Source organism: Coloeus monedula (assembly GCF_965178545.1).
Source record: "Coloeus monedula genome assembly, chromosome: 11".
Lineage (NCBI taxonomy): Eukaryota > Metazoa > Chordata > Aves > Passeriformes > Corvidae > Coloeus > Coloeus monedula.
Window position 1 is genome coordinate 6960368 of NC_138791.1, and position 20675 is coordinate 6981042.

Below are 20675 nucleotides of genomic sequence, written 5' to 3' on the forward strand. Positions count from 1 at the left end.
AACAAGCAGGGAAAGATTCACCACAATTCTTGCTATTTATTTGTGCCCCCATGGCTTGCCAGGGTCGTGTGAATTGTATTTGCATACACAAAAGAAGAGAAAATTATTGGTAATGAAACTGATAAAAAGGCTGCAAACAGTTGAGAGGGAAGTGAAAGATGTTGGATTTTTAGGAAGGACTTTTCAGACTTCTTTATTGCAGAATCATTTGAGCATAAGGAGGGCTAAGCTAGTTTTGAGCCTCAGTATTGCAGGTTTCCTCTTGTGTTTTTGAAGCTGCACACATAACAATGTAGAGAAAACCACTGAGTTGTCAAATGTGAGCTTTCTCTGTTGTTTATTATCCGACTCTGCTTCCTGTTCAGTGACAAAGACGGAGGGCAACATGGAACTGGAAAGACTCAGCTCTTCCTCTCTCCTTAGGCAAATATTTTTCAATTCAAAACAGCTTAAAAAATGACCATGAATCTCTGCTAGAAATCTGCAAAGGCCTATGGGATTTGAGACATGGAACTTTTTGTCAGATTGCAACAGTGCTCCCCTGGTATTAATATGAGCCAGGCCAGTAGATGGGAAGATTTTTGCTTTCTTTTTCCCCATTTTCCTCTTTTCTGCTTTTGTCTTCCTAGCAGATCAGTAGAAACCCAACTTGATTTTTCAAATAAAATGGAAATACTGTTTCAAAGAGACGTAAAACCTGTGGTTGAAAAAAAGTCCCAGTCCAGTATATAAGTGAATAATATAATTTTAAACTGGAAGCGACAGCACATCAAATTCAAAGTCACAGTGCTTTGTTTGTTAGAATAATTAATTATATGAGGAGACAGCTTTAAAACAGAGCTGGATATCTTTCTAAAAGAGATGTTCTGCTTCAACAAGGAACTGATTTCTTCTGGTCAATGACCCTGAGAATAGTCCTGTGGGATATTTTATATGGAATTTAGTATAAATGATCACAGAGAATCTTTCTGGCCTTATAAAGTATGAAAATCAGGTGTCTCCATTTTCAGCCTGCTATTCCATGCTTTGTCCAAAGCTTAAATGCTTGTAAAATTTCAATGTTTTCAAAAGCCTTTGTTCTTATCAACCATTTCTGGTAGCATAAATTATGGGTATATGATCCAGCCTGTGTCTCAACTATAGAAATTTTGTTGGATGGTCTGTAAAAAGCTTGTAACTATGAAAATACTATTTCTTGGAGAGTCAGTAGCTGTTTTTCTGTTTATTCCCTCAAACACTCTAGGTGAACTAATGTTTGCATATCTCTCTGGTAAACAATATACTAAGAAAAGCAAAAATGTGCAGTATCAGTCATCCAGTTTTTCAGGGAAGCTGTGGTGACTGTTATGTCAGTATAGCAGAGCTGCCCCAGCATTAATTAATCAAACATGCAGCACATTCAATATTGCAGCACCTGACTTTGTTATGAAGACATGAGTGGAAGAGATGATACACAACAGAAAAAGAATTTTTCAGCCTTCTCTCTGGAGGGGAAAATTATCCTCAGCTACACCTGAATTCCTGACACTGAAATCTGACAGTAAATACAGGACCTTTATTTTTGGCTGTGTTTATCTTTTCTATTGTTTTGAGAATTTTCTTTTTGAGATTAGAAGCTTCCTATAATCAGAGTGGGCATGTTACTTCAGCAGCAGTTTTTATTAAGTTTCTCTAACTAGATAAGATTTTACAGCATCTGGTAGTCAAGGTAACACCACTGCAAACAGCCCCTGCTTTCTGAACTGCTGGACATGAGAGCAGCAGAAACTGAACTACATCTGGCTGTGATTTTTTGAGCTCTGTCATTCACAACCTTTCTATACTAGGAATTGCTTGCTTAGAGCTTTAGATAAGATGAGGAAAGTACTTTTACCAGGCTCATAAGATCTTTCCAGCTATCTGATTCTTCTATTTGTAAAGAACGAGAGCAACAGTATTTTCATATTCTAGTTTGCATCTCACCCATTGCAGAACAGTTGTCATGCTGCAAAGTCCTTAGGCAAACCAGCAGATAAAAGCAAGGTCACCTGTTCCAATTTGTGTCAAAAGCCATATGAGCCATAAATGCTCCTGTACTTCTGCTGATATCTGTGGCTTTCTCCTGGGGTGAATGAACTAGTTAATTAGTGAAGAACATGGTTCCTAAGGATCTAATAAACCCTGCAGTTCCTGCATTATTTAGCCTGGCTTTCCTTATCTCCTTTTTTTTTTTGTGAGAGAGGAAGAAAACAACCTGCTATCAAGATTTAAAGTCCCTTCCTAACCTTTGAGTGAAACATAAGGTGAGTTACAGTTTTATAATCCTGCTGATTCTTACAGCTGGCCATGTCACACTTTCCTGCCTTCAGAGAGTAAACAGCCCCTGTGAGACAGAAGGCTCCTTGTCACAGAATGTGTTTTTATTCACTGTGTTTTAATTCTAAGGACAACTATTGAGAAAAAATTAATGGATGTTGCAATTTTCCTTGTTTTATGAGACTGCAACAGCCTTTTTTTAGCATAGATCACTTCTTTGCCCTCTTATTCCTCACACTTACATGGTATTTTGTTGGGGTTTTGAAGGCTGGGGTTTTTTACAATAATTTCATTCAGTATTTTGAAGATATTGAAGGGAGACCCTGTAGCTGTCAAATGGCCTAAGGCCCAGTTTTTCCAAGGGAATTACACTTACCTTTTTTTTTTAAACTAGTCCTTTAGTTATAATCTAGGATATTAAGTTGAATGCCTTGCTTTTACCTAAACTTTTAAAAACATGTACTTCTTATGCTGTTGTCTCATTGATGGAATGACTTATGTTAACATAGGCAGAAAAGTGATGTGGAATAATTTAAGAACTTTTACATACAAGATAAAAAAGTTTTTAGAAACTGCAAAGGAAAATCTCCACAATACCACAACTAGAATTCAAGGTCATATAAAGTAATGTTTTCAGCAAGAAAAGCACTTCCAGAAAAAGTGTAGTATGAAAGACAGGGAACCATCCACACTGTCTTTAGTTAGCTGAAGAGAATTCCATTACAGAGAGTAAAATTCTGTGAGCTCAGGAAAGTCCAGTGAGGCTTTCTGGTGGCCTACAGTAGTTGTGTTAATAAGTTCTGTTTCACCAAGTGTGGGAATAAATCTTCCCTTGGAAACCCCATTGCTTAGGTAAAGATTCAGTCTGTGGACTCAGGAAGGCAGACTGACCAAGGAGCATGTGTAAAAATACTGTTCTTAGAAGATGTTATCTTCAGAGAGATACACAGAAAGCATTTGTTTTCAGGGTGAATGAACACTAGAATATACAGAATAGGCTTTTTTGTCATTAAGACTTAGGCATTTTAACACATTGAACTGAAACTTGCATCCTTTGCCTGAGTTTTGTTTGGTAATATGAAAACAAAACTTGTGAACTGTGTCACATGAATGTCCCTGGCAGCCCCCTCATGTTTAGGGGCCAGAACCTCCACCCAACTGCAATAAAGGAAGCAGCTTCTTCTGACACTGGATTTGAAATGTGTTTGGTACAGAAGAAGAAACAATGGAAGTTTGGGTTGAGTTAGAAAACTAGAGCAGAGCTCCCTGCTAAACTAGATTTGCTTCGTGTGTGCCAGAGCATGCAGCAGGCAGGATTTCCTCTTCTTACTCCACAGTAACTTCATTCAGGGTTTTTTTTCATTCTGTAGAGCTCAGGTTTTCCTCAAGGGTGTAGCATTTGCTGTTAGCCTAACCCAGGCTGCTGTTTGGGTACATGTCAGAGAGGAGGAAGCAGCTTAGAAAGTGAAGAGCATCTCGGGGGCTGATTTTCTGCTCAGGCTGTTAAGCCAAGGAAGGCTTTCTGCCATGAAATTCCAAATTCCCCCTCACTCAGAAAAGGACACTTCAAATGATAACTAACAGCAGTTTGTCTAAACTTCCATACTGCCACCAAAAGCATCTTTAGAGCTGTAATAACAACATCACTTGGAACCCCACAATTTGTTTTCTGCAGCCCCGGGGGAATTCACCCCCTTATGAAGGTAAGAGAACAAGAGGCAATGAAATAATGAAATGAAATGAAATGAAATGAAATGAAATGAAATGGGTGACCAGTTTGAGTCAGATGTTTAGGTCATTTTTGTGGTGTTATACATGCCCTGAGGCCACCAGAAAAGAGGGCTTCCACTGCCTTTCTTGTGCTATTGACTGATACTTGCAGTGACAACCAATACATTTTCTGGGTCAGAAGGAGTTGTCTTTGTGTAATGATGGAAACTTGTATTGAGCCAAACAGTGGTCACTTTGCTAGTAAAACAGATGTTAAGTGAAGCATGAACAATTTTAATTACTTTCATCTAGCACAAAGAGGGAATGAACTAATTACACACAATTTTTCCTATGGAAAATACTTACTGTAAACTATGGAATGCATCTGTATTTCATACTTATTTATGTGTAGCCCTCTTTGTTAGTACACACAAACAAAAATTAAAGGATATTTTCTTTCACATGCCAGGTACACAAAAGCACTGATTTATAGAGCTGAACCTGATTTTGGAAACATGTTTCAGATTAAACCAATTATGCTTTTTTCTCTCTGCAAATGTTACAAGTCTTATTAACCCTGCAGTAAACAGTAATAGAAAAGGGAAAAAGCCAAACTCTCTGGTAGGCATCATCTGAGGGGTTAATTTGTTGCTCGAGTTCCATTTAATTGTGCTCCCATGTTCATGTGGTATTCACAGAAGGGCTCAGCTCGAAGGCAGCCTGGGCTGGCTGAGAGCTCAGAGCTTTTGTGCAGCTGCAGCGCAGCGCATTCAGCGCTGGGAGCTGGGCTCTGCCAGGATGGATAACTCTGGACAATCAAGGCTTGACTACTATGTCTCTTATGTCCACTGCTATAGTGTAGGTTATTCAGCTATTTTTCTGCATGCTTGTTTCCTTTTGTAAGTAGTTCTGTGATTGTGTTCTGTTCCTACTAACCTCAGTTTATTTTTATGTTAAAGTGACAGTGTATCTCTGAGGTTTTTTACTCTTTGTAGTTTTCTTTCCTCTAAAATAAGCAGACAGTAAAAACATGCTCTTTACCTATAAATCTAATGGTTGACATGAATGTTTTTAGAGTCATAGGCTTCCAGGATTGTGAAGCTCTGAAAACCTAAGTATTTAGAATTAACGTTTGTGCTTTTTTCCAGTTCTAGTGGGTTTATATAGCAATATACATAAATATACATCATTGTTCTAAAGTCTGTGAAGCAAAGCTTGCCAGTGTCTTCCAATTCCTGGTATCACTCTAAGATGCCTCAAAAGAGGGACCGCTGGGTATTTTACTGACTGGAAATAGTGTAGGTGACAATGATATTTTTTAAATAAGGGTATTGTGCTTGCACTTCTTAAACTAAGCTTAAACTGCAGCTATATGTAGGTTGGACCATACCTTAAAATGATTTTGGACTGAGTTTAGGTACAGGGAAAATGATCTTTTTGTAGTTCCAGTATTTATAAGCATTTGAATGTTTTTCTGAAAGTCATGACTGGAGTCTTGAATTATACACGGATTTCTTAATATAAGACATATATCTAAAATAGTGTTACTCTTTTATGCATGCTGTAGATGTGGAAAGTTGATTTAAAATCTATTTGGCATTTGTTAAAAGCAGTCTTTTCAAAATATTACATGTTTAACTTTCAAATGTTTTGGTGTGAGGTGCCTTTCAAGTCTCTTAAAGCATATATCTAAACAACCTGTCTAGGTGTCTTTTCTCACTGAGGGTGAGGGACTCCTACAGTTCTGTTATTTCTGCTTTTGAAAACACATCTGTATCACCTCAATGGTGTGTCAGAGACAGGGGCATCAGTCATTGTCCTTGAGATGCTATTTAGGACCCATCGCTGGTGTATCAGTGATCAGCCTTGTTCCATCCTGAAAACATTGCAGGTGCTGTTGTCCCTCCAGAGCACAGCTGCACAGAATTACCATGTTCATCTGAAGTCATTCTGTGCATTTATGGGAAAGCCTAATTAAAGACATGCTTGAGGTTCTCATGTAATTATGTTGCTCAACACTGTGTCACTGCTTTGCTAAGTAACCATTGGACTCATACTTCTCATCTTTCTCATACCTACATGGAAAGAAGATGAACCAAGGAAGGAATCAAAAAATAAATTTTGGATAAACAGTGTGTCTGAACAAGAAATAACTTCTTTTGCAAACTTATAGTGAAATTTGTAGAACAGAGTTAAAGCCATGCTCAAGGCCCGTGAGGAAGTAATTCCTGTATAACACTGAAATTTTACCATTTTTTAAAAGTCATTATAACCTGATGCTTCAAGAATGTGGCACATCTTGAATCACTGTATGTAATAACAAAAAGTCTTACAAAGTTATATGGAGGGTAATAACCACCTTCTAAGAACTTCAGCAGTCCTAGTGAAAAAGAAACAAGCACACCTCTGGCAAGGGTAGACAAATCACTATCCAGACTCTCTTTTTTCAAACAGTCCCACCCGCTCTGCTTTTGCTTTTATCTCTGATTTAAATGTACAAGTTTTTAGAACCTCACAAATGGAGGACGTGGAGTGCTTCCACTGCCCTCTTGTGTGCTATAATGACTCCAGGGTTCTTGCTGGGTAGACTGAAATGTAGGGAATGTGTGTCTGAAGGACTCTTCTTCCCTGTAAATTAAAGAAGAGATGTGGGGAAGGTTGGTTTGATATTTTGTGTGGTCTTTTGTTTAAGAGGTCTTTGATTTGGTTTTGAAGTGCTTGAAGTTAAAGTCAAATGTTTGATCAGTCCATGCTGCCTCTTCAGTCTTCACAGAAGACATTGTGTGGTTCAAAGAAGGGATTTTCCTATTGACATAAAAGTACCAATTCCTGTGTTTTTACATCAGTCCCACTTTAGTGGTGGCTGACTGATCTCATGAAGAATTGTCTTATCAGTAAGAGCTCAGCATGAGCATTTGTCTTGTTTTGTTGTGCTCCCGTGATAAAAATGTTTCTTAGATGACTTAGAATGCTGTTGGCTTGCACCAGGTAAAACGAGACAGTAAATGGGAGTCATTTTAAGGATAGAGTTCACAAAATTGCTGTAAGTTGTTCCAGTAGAGCAAATAAACTGAGGAATATTTCAATTCTGCAGACTAGTGGTGTTTGAGAGCTTCAGTGCTGGCTGAGTGAATAAAGCTGCTGGGTTTAGTGTAGCTAACATATACCTTTGCATATGGTTATCCAGGTTTTTGTCTTCCACTGTTGACTGTGTAACTGCAAGAGGTCTGTTACTTGGAAATGAGTATTACTGGAGAGAGATGAGATGAGATGATAAAGGCTGCCTGTTTTCTCTTGAGTAAAGGAGGGGTAATTCACCAAGAAGTAAGCCAGAAGGCAGTTGGAAATGTAATCAAAATTAAATTACTATTCAGTGTGTTGCTGTCAAACACATGGCTTTTCTCAGCTTCCAGGCATATATTTGTGGGACTTTGTCACAATTTGGCAGACAGGGATATGAGCAAGTAGTTTTTGTCAGGGTTAAATTTTGTCTGATGCTGCTCTCTGACAGTGCTGTGTTCACAGAAGGGCTCAGCTGAAGGCAGCCTGGGCTGGCTGAGAGCTCAGAGCTTTTGTGCAGTGGTAGAGCAGTGCACTCAGCCAGCGTTGGAGATGGGTCTCCTGCCCCCAGCCCCAGGAGATGGGCTCCTCGAGCGTGGCTAACTCTGCACAATCAAGACTTTGCTGTGTCTCTCATGTTCAGTGCTGTAGTGTAGGTCTATTCAGGTATTTTTCTGGATGCTAATTTCCTTATTTTAGTAGTTTTCAAATTGTACTCTGTTCATACTAACCTCAGTTTTTTTTAATGTTAAAGTGCCAGTTGAGGTTTTTTGTTCTTTTTAGTTCTCTTTGCTCTAAATTAAGCAGGTGGAGAGTGTGAAATGCAAGTGGCTCTTCTTGCTAATGGTCAAATAACTGAAATATGTTAGCAGTCTTCTACTACATCAGTACTGCCTTTGTTTCTGCTAAATAAATAGAAGCCTCTGGTCTTCCACTTGAATACCTGTACCTTAAAGTGTTAATTTTGCTTCCCTTTAGCACCTTGAAAAATGATGACATTAGCAACCTTGCTGAGGTTTTGACTAAGCAATTAGCATAAGAAGTGGGAGAAAGCACTCCCACCATTCCCAATGTATTCATGAAACGACTATTGTATATTAACTCACTAGTAAATGATTTTTAGAGCCTTGTTCAATTATAGCATAGCTCTCAAAGTTCATTCCTCAGGAAGAAAGTTGGATTGCCAGATAGATGTAGATAATATGATTAGTCAGGCGCCTTTTTCAGGAAGTGAAATACTGGAGTGACTGAAACCTGAAGTGGAGCCTTTTGGTTCATCCCTTTCCAGTTCTGATTGCCCACACTGCATAAATGCCATTTTTCTCCCCAGCAAAGCAGCTATTTCTGTTTTGAGTGTCCTCCTGGGAATGTGTAACGAAACAGTGTGAATGAGACCAAGCCATGTTTGGAGTCCTCTGAGGTCCCTCAGTTCCTTCTGGAAACACACAAAATTCTCTACACATCCTCATGCTACCACAGGACTATGCAATGTCAGTGTTGAGCCGGTACAGCCCTGATATCTCCTTCAAAAATGCTAAAAAAGAATAAATCAGGTTTTTAGATCGTAATCAAAAATGGAGCCAAATGCTGTGCATGATTTTTAGTAGTGTAAGTGCAGTGGTAGCAGAGGGTTAAACAAAAACATCTTGGATTTTTTCTGAACCTGAGGAGATAAAAGAAGTTGCTGGGAAGAACGAGGCTGTGTTTCTTGCTTCAGACTGTAACAGCCAGGGTTAAATCAGGAAAAATATCTCCTTTTTGAAGTAAGGCAGGCCTTTACAAAAGCACTGAGTTCTTGGCATGGGTATGACATCTCTTTCCTCCCTGATGTGCAGGTCTGTCCTGGACAGTTTCAGCATTATCCCTTTTCCTAAATTCTGCTTGTGGTAGCAAACCTGAGAGGAATATGAACTGATGTATACTGAATCTCTGGTGCTGTAACTCAATGGTTTTCTGTCCTAAACTAAAGCTTTAAACCAAATCTCTGCATACCACAGTGCAGTGCAGATGAGCTGGAATTATTTCACTGCTTTCTTTTCCATCTGAGCTCTGCTAAAATTGCTGTTGCTATAGCAAAGATCTCCTTGTGTTTTCTTTGTTGACACAGGCTGCAAACATGTTTTGAACATTAAATATACATCTCATTGAAATGCATTTTATTATAGTTCTTGCTGATTAGTTATACCTTTTAATAGGATTAATTTTTCTTCTATAGGGGTCCATAAACATCAGTGGTGTTTTAGTCAGTGTCTACACTGTGATAATAAAGACATGATCACCTCAACAGGGTTGTACTGGAATATTAATTATTATTAACCTTTTATTAATAACAGTAAAGGAACTTACAGCAGGATGCATCCTCTGTGGATGTCAGGATACAAAACCTGTTAATTGTCCTTTAAAATAAATTTAACACCTGTAATTAAAGAGCGAAAAAGAGTTTGCATTCCTAATGTATTATGGTATTGTCCTTGATTTAGGCAGGACTAAGGACACTTCATGATATTGGCCCAGAAATACGCCGAGCTATATCCTGTGACTTGCAAGATGATGAACCAGAGGAAAACAATCCAGAGGAGGAGGAAGATGTTTATAAAGTAATGTCAGAACACAACCATGTGAATTGTTTTTTGTATAATATGAGAGTAAAGATTGACCTTATCCTTGAATATGAAATAATAGAATAATAATAATACTTTTAAACCCCTCAAATCAGGAAATATAAATATTTTATAAATAAGTATATTCTATGTATAAATCGATAAAAATGGTAGTATCAGGGCACTTGCATTTCTTCATAAATTTAGGAGGCAGTTCCTGCAGGGTGGTTCTCCTGCCCCTAATTCTTTCTCATTAATTCTCACTTTTTCTTAAGCAAATCCTAATAGAAGGCATGAACCTTACTGTCTCAAATTTTGATAGTGGCAAGGTTTAAACTGGTTTTAACCTCTGCAGTGGTAGATAGGAAGAAGAGAATGAAAGTCTATGCAAGCAAACCACAAGAGACACGGAGCTGCGTATTTTAAAATGAATGTGTTCAGTTACAGAGTTCAACTAAATATAAATGCCATTTCCAATCCCATGAGGGATATATAAGAATCAATCAGAAAAAAAGATTAGTTTTCCTCTTTATGCTATTTAGACCAAAATGGTGAACATGTAAATTTGGTGTTATAATCAGAGGTAGTCTGCAAACCATTTGTCAGCCAGCAAGAAAACTTATTTTTTCCCAAGCATTTCAGAATGTAAAATCGTGCTTCTGTAGGAATTACAGCAGAAGACCCATAGCTTGCTACTGTCCTTTGCAAAAAGGAGGACGTGGCACTGGAGACAGTGCCCCAGCTGCCATCAGTAGATGCATTTCTCTGCCAACCATCATTACCTCCTGTCTTCTCTAGATTGAGCTGCAACTCAGACTGCTGTCATCCAGGACCCACACCTGGCTAGACAGGGAGGCTCCCTAACCTGGGTCAGGTGTCAAAGAGAGCTGCATGTCATAGTCATAACTTAGCACCTCATCCCCTCTTTCACCATCCATTACACTCCCAGGGCTGATAAACAGAAACTACTCTTTCTTGTACCTCTGTGAGAAGAAAGAATGGAAGCACTGGAGCTGAATGTTCCCTACGTGGGATTTGCTTGCAAGCTGTTGCATGGCACTCCATCCTGTCTGAGTGACGCCTGTTGCAAACTAGTGCTCCGGGAGAGCAGGAGAGAACTCCACCACAGTGTTCCCAAAGATTAAGCAAACACGTCTCTTCCTGAGGAAGCTGGTGCATGTTCATGTATGGGAATCTAGGTTTCTCCTGTGTAATAAAATGTGGAGAAAGCTGGATATGTCACTTTTAGTTGTGTGGAAAAGAATAATGATCACAGCATACTGTAGATTTGACTCTGAAATACAATATTGTCATCACCACAATCACATCTTTGTCACTTCAGGAGATCCCATCTGAAGCATCATAAAATTAGAAAGAAAAATCACAGGTTACTTGAATTGCTACTTTTCTATGCATGTAGGAGAGAAAAGTTAGTTGTCACTGTCAAGAGTATGTTCTGGTAAGGTATCTGATATAATTTTTTCTTTCTCTTCCCCTAAAACAGAGGAATGGTGCCCTCTTTGGCAACCACATAAACCACATTAGCAGTGACAGACGAGATTCATTTCAGCAAATCAACACCACACACCGTCCCTTACATGTCCAGCGGCCTTCAATTCCCTCTGCAAGTGATACTGAGAAAAGCATGTATCATCAGGCAGGAAACTCTGTGTACCACAACCATCACAATCACAACTCGGTAGGAAAGCATGTTCCGAACTCAACAAATGCCAATCTCAATAATGCCAACGTGTCCAAAGTCCATGGAAAACACACAAGTTTTGGAAATCGTGAGCGTCGATCTGAAAACGGTTACCGTTCACACTCCAGGACTGACCACGAGAAGCGTAGAAGGCCAAGCAGTAGGAGGTAAACTCACAAATATATCTTTGCTTTTAAATGAATTTATAAATACACTATAGGAAAATTAAGCTAAGTGAAATTAATTTGAATCTTCATTTCTGTTGCCTACTGGTGTATGAACTGTATTTAAAATCTAGCTCTAGTGAACGGGAGACGCATAAAACTTCACTGGGGTTTGAAAGTAGCAGTTTTCCTTAAAGTGAAATCATTAGTTACAGCACAGACATTGTAATCACCAAAGAATTTCTCTAAATGACTTGTTTTAAAAATATTTTTCTCATTTTCATGGCCTACCTGGATAGAACACGGTACTATGAAACATATATTAGGTGAGTTGATACTGTTCTGGCATAATTGAAGAGGGCAGAGGAATTTTTCTCCTTTCTTTTTTTCTTCTTTCCTTTTCTTTTCTGAATTACCTGTACCACAATGCATATGCTTGGTAGCTTAAGTGACTGTTTTTAGATATAATTTTTCACTGCCTGTTCTAAAAGGACAAACTTCTGGTAAAGCTCAAAATTATTCAAGCCCTTTTGAAAGTCCAGGCAGGTTTCTGCAGTTTTCAACAGGCTAAAGATCACACCTGATTGTAGACCTTGTTAAAAATTTACTTGTCAAGACTGCAAAAACCACTGGTGTTAGCTTTGATAAATGTTAATGTGTACAGTTCCTTTTACAGGGGACCCAAAATCTTTTCTGGTCTTATGTCTGAATATTTTCTAAGACAACTTTTAAAAAATAGGATCTGTTGTTTTAATTGAAGTGCATTGGTAAATGGACGTTCAGTGGTGGTTTTAATGTCTAGATTTGAATATCCATTTCAGATTTATTTTTTTAATACCTCAGTGAGAACTTCCTAGTATTTGAGCCATTTGGCAAACTTCAGGCATTGGAGAGAGGCTGTGTTTTTCCAAATGGCTGAATGTAATCATGTGAAAACATCTTGAATGTATTTGACTTCACTGGGCATCCTTTTTATTGTTTTCCTATTGTACCACAAGGAGATAAAGGAAGGCCATCTTTAAGAAACAGATACATCATTCACGTTCTGACCTGCAGTGCTTGGCACTACTGTAACGCCACTTTCTGAACTAGAGAGTTGTTAATGCTTGTCTTTTTGTTTCCTCCTTTGAAGCACATTAAAATAACTGTGTATAAAACAAAAACTACAGAATTGATATAAATAGAAAAAACCCAACCCTATTTGTTTGCTACTTACAGATCTGACACTGGTGATGTGCGCCGACCTACTATTTGCCGGGAAGAACATGAAGTCCAAGACTATTGCAATGATGATCATTATCTGGGAGAGCAGGAGTATTATAGTGGAGAAGAATATTATGAAGATGACAGTATGTTGTCAGGAAACAGGTGAGGAAATTTGTGAAATAAAATGTTGTTAAATAAAAATATTTGTTAGATGAAATAACATGCAAAAATATTTAAGTATTTTAGGTACATAGATGTAAAGGCTTCACTAGGCACGCTCACACTGCAAATTCTCTAATGAAATTAATACTCTGCAACTGCTGAAATGTGAAATGATGAGTAGGAATGGAGAGTGTTCCAAAGATGGAATGTTTCCCTTCTATGGAATAAATTCAGTAACAACTTAAAATAATCTTCACTTTTTTTCACTTCATATTTTTTTGTGTACAAGTCCAGACCAGAAGTAGAGGAATTTATTGCCGTTCTATCTTAGATCTGTAAGTGCATATGCTCAAGTGCCAGACATGCTTAATTCTCCTCCTCCATCTCCTGCTATATGGACTACATTCACCAGCTGAATTCTGGCAAGATTGGCACCCTAATCTGCATCTTGTTGGTTTGCATATAAGCTGAGATTTGCATGAAAGCTAAATTTTACAGAATTCTCAGGTCATTAACTTTTTTGTATGATAGTTAGCATCAAGTAACACCCTTCCAAGATCTGATTTTAAACACGAGAATATCCAAAATGTAAGAGGCTTAAATCCATTCTGAGCTTCTGTGCTCCTGCACCTCACCCAGGGTTCTCAAGAGAGCATGGCAGAAGTAGAGTAGAGTATTTATTTTTTTAAGCAGTGTGCAACTGAGATGTTCCATTTTTCCTGCACTGGTAAGAATAAATTAATTGAAAATACAATTTGATTAAAAATTTTACCTGGGAATTGACTCTGTAACTGTACTAGCACAAAAGTATATGCCCACTATCTCAAAATCCTACAGAAACTGGATTTTAAATTTGAGTTGTGCAATTATAGAATGCAGAGTTTAATTATCTTGCTGGAGAAAGAGTAGACTTGAAAATCTTTTAGAAGGAAACCAATACACCCATTTACAAAAACTCCCTGAAATAATATTTTCTTTATTGTTTTTTAATGCAGACATAGATACGATTACCACTGTAGATATCACTGCCATGAGTCAGATTTTGAGAGACCAAAAGGTTACCATCACCCACATGGTTTTTTTGAGGAAGATGATTCACAGCTCTGTTACGATACAAAAAGATCTCCTAGGAGACGGCTGCTACCTCCAACACCACCACGTAAGTACATTAAGGACAATTTGTTTGCAACTCTGAAATAATTTAAATGCATTCAGACAGATTTCAGCTTAAAAATGCTTCTTTTTGACTTGGATTTTAAGCATCTTATTTCAGATTCACGTTGGTACTTTGTTCTGCTATCTCAGGAACAGTGCTTAAAATTCCATGTTTCTTCTGAGGGAAAAAATGTTTCGATTTATAGATAGCATTGTCAACAAATGTTTCTTCCTATTTCTTTAATTTTCATTTCTTCTCTTTCTTAGATCTTTCCCTTGGTTTTTCCTTATCTCAAGAACAATATTGCTTCATCTGCATTTCTAGAAGCTGTCATGGTTCTTATCTTGTAATTCTGTCTTTGTATGTTCCAGGCCATACTGCAGAGATTAGCAGTGCTAATCCTCTGGTGAAACTAGGCACAGACTCAAAATTCTTGGATTTTGGTCTTTGACCTCTGACACTTCACAGAGAGGAAGTACTTGGGGTGGCACTAGAAGTGCAAAAGCAACCTCTTTTTAAGGCTTTTTCTTGACTCAGACATTCTCAAGTGTATTGAGAGAATTTTATATCTGATGTACAGTTTCAGACTGTTTAAAGGTACAGAAAGCTGTGGTAAAGGGCAGTAGCAAAATATATTATTATATAATAAAGGTAGCATTCTCCAGCAATACAGCCAATATTGGATCCACACTGTAGGCACTCAACTCCTTACGACAAGACCAGCAATGCTCTCTGCTGTTTGGCTTTCTGACCTTCAGGAGCACAGGGGAAAAAGCAGAATGAGTCTTGCACCACAGAAAGTAAATAACTCAGATAAACAATAGTGAAGGGTACAGAAAGCTGCTGGCTGTCTTTCAGTGGCAGAAGGAAAAGACATCAGATATAGGAGAGACTATGAAAGAAGACCCCTGTGCAGCTTTCTACAAGCTTTTCTGATAGCAGAGGAATTTTAAGCCAAAGAAATAGATAGATGCTTTGTACATCCATTCTATAGATTGCAGGAGAAAAATTTTCATATAAAAATTGTCTCAGGTCTGCCCATGAAAGTGCTTCAAGTGGAGGGTTGAAGGTTTCCTCTAACTGCAGTCTTGGAGATGAAGTTTTAGTGAGTGTTTGGCAGTCATTCATTTAGAGGAAGTTACGCTTTTTATCTCACCTAAAGGAGACTAGATAAAGGTACTAGATAAGAGAGTATCTGATATCCTAGGATAAGAGGAACTAGTTCTGATCTAATTTGCATAAGGGCAATTTAGGAAGCCCTTGACTTTCACCACTGTAATGTCACAAGAGCAATCAGTGTCATACCCCCTGTCATAACCATTTATTTAATATTCAGGAAAAGAGTTGAGAGATTTCAGCAGCTCAGCATCTCAGCAGATTTTAAAAGAATCTCAAACCTATTATTTGTAACTAGTGTATGGGCTATTTGGCCTGGGGAAGAAGCCTTGATCTTCTCACATAAATAGAGAGAAAAAAGAAAAAAAGGACGTATAGCAATGCACTGAACAGTTCCTGCTAGCATCTGATTCAGTCCAAGTGAACATAACATCCAGTGCCTTGGCTGAGTTTTGCAGTCAGTAAATTGAGTTCCATGTCATTGAGTTCCATGTCAAGCTTTCTGGATGTTTTTATACCAAACTCATCACCACAGTATTTGAGCTGCTTCCAGAAGTATACTGAGGAATGACTGAGATTTTCTTTCAGCCTCTTCTCTGCAGAGAAGCATGTGCAAAGAAACATCTTGTTTTGGATGAAGGGACTCTTTGGGTAGCTTTTTGTTCACTTTGGTATTGGGACACTTGGCATACCAGGATCAGGAGCTAAGGCTTACATTCCTGTGTTTGGATTTACCATAGAGACAAGGGAGAGAGACAAAGTTTGCTTTAGTTGGACCAAATCACCTTGTGGAGGTGCCTATTTTAGTTCAGTGGCCCTTGATTGTTAGTATCCAACGTGAAGTGTCTGTGATGATAACTGTGGGGTGCCATAAGTCTATGGCACTTAACACTCAGATACAGTCAGGTTCTCTCCAGTGTCCCACTCCGATGCTTGCAGCTGTGAGGGTGAATCTGGATTCCAGCTGCAGTTCAGCATCCAGGCTCTCTGTGCATGCTTCCCATCATTCTGCAGGCTTTCAACAAGATCAGCTGAAACATCTCCACATCAGCCAAACATCTTGATTCAGTTCAGATTTCTACTTTTTTCTTTCTGTCATGAATAAGACATAACAGCAGAACAGACACCATGGCTGATCGCTGTCCTGAGCAACAGAATAAACATCAGGGATTGACAACTTGAGTTGACTTGGATGTGATTTTACATATTGCACATTGCTTCCAAGGAACTGGGAAGTTCATATTTCCTTTGGGAAATCTGGTTCATTAGAATCAAGAATTTGAAACCGTGGGGAAGAAGAAACAGTTTATGGCAAAACTCTGCAGCTGAGTGTTTGAACAAGTCAGCTGCATCACACAGGCTTGTTTTCTGAAACAGCTGCTTTAAATTCTGTCATTTTAGTTGCTTCTATGATTTCTACCTAGGCCTGCTTTTGCTTATGTGATTAAGCTATCCTTTATCTTATAACCAGCTGCTTGCTTCTGTTAGCACAACTTGTTTCTTACGGGAGGATCTGTTTTTATTTGTATCATAGTTGACACACACTGGAATACTGGAAATAATAGAATTTGAGGAAAAATATTTTGTTTTTCTAATGAATTTATGGTTTCCCTTTAGCACACAGACGATCTTCCTTTAATTTCGAATGCCTCCGCCGACAAAGTAGCCAAGACGACATCCCACTCTCTCCTAATTTTCACCATCGCACGGCTTTGCCACTTCACTTAATGCAACAGCAGGTAAACACCAACTCTTCCTTAACTACAAGTGAGTTACACCTTTCCAGCCTCTATACTGCACTCCTGACTTTCACTGTTGTTTGAAGCAGTACCGGTGTGTTTGTTGCTAGAGAGCAACCTTCTCAAACATCGACCTTGTACAAAACACAGAACGAGCCTGTGACTCTCTGAGTGTTCACGAAAAGTCACCATGCCCTAAGGAATTTTGACCAGGACTGCATAATACAGCAGCTGCTATTAATCTTTGCCTATCTCAACTCCAGTTGTGACAATTTGCAAGTACAACATACACACCTTCTGAGGCTCAGTGCCCACCTTGGAAAATGCTGACAGCTTCCTATCCTGTTCTGGACAGAAGAAATATTTCTATACTTTGTTTTCTTTATTATATTGTATAAGCAAAATGAGTAAAATGGAAAAAATACCATTTTGTCCTGTCAATTTGCCAATTTCAGTCCTGTTCCTTTTTTACATGGCTACTACACATCACAAAATGTTAACTTTGCACAGCTGCTGCTTGAAAAATTGGTGTGAGCTAACTGCTGAAGGGAGAAATGAGTATAACTGAGCATTTGAAATCACTAACTTCTAAAATCCTTCCCTTTACCAGGTCATGGCTGTCGCAGGTCTGGATTCCAGCAAAGCTCATAAACATTCACCGAGTCGTTCGACGCGTTCCTGGGCCACCCCACCTGCCACCCCTCCCAACAGGGACCGTTCCCCCTATTACACCCCTCTGATCCAGGTGGACAGGGCTGACTCCACAGAGCACATGAATGGCAGCCTGCCTTCCTTGCACAGGAGCTCCTGGTACACGGATGACCCCGACATTTCCTACCGGACATTCACACCAGCCAACCTGACCGTCCCCAATGACTTTAGGCATAAACACAGCGACAAGCAGAGGAGTGCAGACAGCCTGGTGGAAGCGGTGAGTGCTGCAGGAACCTCTGAAGGAACCAGGAGTGTCTGTCTCTGCTGTTTTGGGGTTAGCTTGTAAATACATGTAATTCAATTCACATCAGCTCTCTGAAAATGCATTTTTAGTTTTATAGCCACAAAGTTGTTTTAGGTAAAGAGGGGAATTTATTCATAGCTGTCATGTAGTAAAGGATTTCTACTGAATCCAGATCTTCACATTAGTGAGAGATTGATCAGACAACTAAAGATACTTCAGAATTTTGAAATTTAAGTTTTTCTAGATGAGGATCAGTTCTGAAGTATCTTTCCACAATGCCAATAAGGAAGAGATGATGTATATGCCTTTTCTCTCTGTTGTTTCTATAGATATAAATCCCCATTTTTGCAGTAATCAGAATAAAAGATCAAAAACTCTGTGAATCAGGGTACTAAATGCAGAGAGGAGAATAACAACTGCAAGGATTGATTTGTAGGTGTACTAAAAGAATGTTAAGAATTCCCTTTTATATTACAAAAGGTTTGAAGATAAAGCGTGTGCAGCATTTCTGAATCATAGTTACTGCTGTAGCTTCTATCTATCACTTACTTTCCATTGCTCTGAGCTAAACAACAGATTTTGTTATGTTTTTGCAGGTGGGAATTCAACACCTCTTTTCCATGTACTCTAAAGTACTGAGAACATATAAAATTCTGTATTCCAGGCAATTGTTCTAACTGCACCATCTGAGATGTATTAACTGTTGTCTTTAGTGTATCAGCCCGATGATTAATGTTCAGCAAAGACTACTGCCAAATTTCCAAGGAGAAGTGTCAGATGCACTGCAGCACCACTTACATTTCACACATCATGGTGTACTTTGGAGATTTTTCTTTGTTGATTTAATTGTTCTTTACCTGTACAGTTTAGCTGTGGGTTGCTCCAGTGATTCAGCATGGGGTTTCTAGTGTTTTCCATGAATAAGCAATGTTGTAATCTGTCTGTTCTGTAATTCCACTGAAATTCTCACTCTCTCCCCTCCATGTGCCAGGTACTTATATCTGAAGGCCTGGGAAGGTATGCAAAGGACCCTAAATTTGTTTCGGCTACAAAACACGAGATTGCTGATGCATGTGACATGACTATTGATGAGATGGAGAGTGCAGCAAGTAATCTTCTCAATGGAAATATCAGCAATGGGACCAATGGGGATATGTTTCCTATTTTAAGCAGACAAGATTACGAACTTCAAGATTTTGGTCCTGGCTACAGTGACGAAGAACCAGAAACGGGACGATACGAAGAAGATTTAGCTGATGAAATGATATGCATCACAAGCTTATAGTATTTAGCAAGGAAAATGTTCTAATAACAGAAAAAGTGCCTCATAGTTTCAAGATGCTAGGCACTAGCTGGAGTGAATAACCAATCCAAGTTTTGTACGAGTGATGTCGCACCTCAAGGAAGCCATAACTAATAAATTTATTATCTCCAGGTTGCCGAAATGTGATCAGAGCTGCAGTAGGTCAAGTCTCCTCCCACAGAATCTTCAGTTCCTCTGTAGGAATAAGGTTATTTTGAAACTAAGCAGATTGTGACAATCAGTTTTTTGAGGGCTAGAGCAGGATTCTGAGGTGTACTATCTTGCCTGTCTTTCAACCTTGTGCTGCTGTCCTTCCTAGTGGAGCAGGATTTTGTCAGTGACAATGTCTGTATAGGTCTGGCACAGTATTGTGTGGGAAACAGCAACATGAGATGAGTGATGACAACCAATAATGTCATTACCTCAGTGCTCAAAGCATATCAGCTACCCATTGCATATCCATTCTAACATTGTTTTCAAACTTGCCTCCTGATTTCCTTTCTTAATGCTCTTCTAAAATACAGTTTGTCATGCTCTACCTGTTAGAGATCGTTGGAAGAAGTTGTTATATAAAGAATAATCTGTCATATGTAACATCAGTTTACATAGGAAAATATCATTCAGATGGTCTGTTTTATGACTATCACGTTAAGGGCAAAATATACTGGAATAATTGCATTCTTACTAATGCACTTGCAACCAGGTTATAGTAGAATTAGATAAGATAGTTTGCTAAAAATTATATAGTAGAAAATATTGTAAATTAATTGTAATATACAATGATTTGTATTTGTAAAGAGATGTTCTATATTTTGTAATTATTGTACCGTAATTGAACTGCAGCAATATTTATGGACCCTAATTATTGTAACTCTCCACAGAATTCTAGATAGAAGTATTTTTACTTGGAATATATAGATCTATAGCGTAAATATTTAAATAGAGCCACCTCTTAATGTAAATCTCTTTTTGGGATAAAGTGTCAAGTTTGAACTTGGCAACAGAACAGATTTTTTTTTTTTAATAATTGAGACAAAATAATCTCTCTGCATAAGGGATGCACCATTGACTACTCACAGTCTTATATTTGGAAAGGTAAAAAATTTAAACAAATTTCCACTTTATTTTTTTTTTTTTTGACTGAAAAGTAAGGTCTAATTTTATTTTTTTAATAATCCCATGCAAAAAACCCCAAACCCCAGAAACTTTGGCAAGTTCATGCCTGTATCAAGTATTCCTGGTCACGAGACAATTAGTTTTGACAAAGTGTAATACCTACATACCCTAATTTGACACAGGAAGCACCTTGGGCAGAAAATACTTCACAGGTGAATGAAAATGCTTTTCTTCAGTACTACTTTCTCTGCTTGGAAAGAGAAGAAATGTGATCATATGATTCTACACAGAACCAAAAACCTTGGTATAAAAAATGTATTATTTTATTGCCTCTACCTTTCTGTTGTTCTATGTGTACTATTTCAAAGATTTATTTTTATGCAATCAA

General features: G+C 38.4%; 1 protein-coding gene across 1 annotated transcript in view; it reads left to right on the forward strand.

Annotated features, from left to right (window-relative positions):
• Window positions 1-19153, forward strand: part of CACNA1D (calcium voltage-gated channel subunit alpha1 D) — a gene marked incomplete at both ends in the record, with an annotated part of 169678 nt that extends 150525 nt beyond the window's left edge. The window contains 8 exons of the mRNA XM_082289118.1: window positions 9546-9662; window positions 11170-11534; window positions 11831-11857; window positions 12750-12899; window positions 13895-14058; window positions 16789-16910; window positions 17521-17841; window positions 18860-19153. Of these exons, the coding sequence (XP_082145244.1) occupies window positions 9546-9662; window positions 11170-11534; window positions 11831-11857; window positions 12750-12899; window positions 13895-14058; window positions 16789-16910; window positions 17521-17841; window positions 18860-19153 (1560 nt within the window). The remainder of the gene's footprint in view (window positions 1-9545; window positions 9663-11169; window positions 11535-11830; window positions 11858-12749; window positions 12900-13894; window positions 14059-16788; window positions 16911-17520; window positions 17842-18859) is intronic.
• Window positions 19154-20675: the final 1522 nt, after the last annotated feature.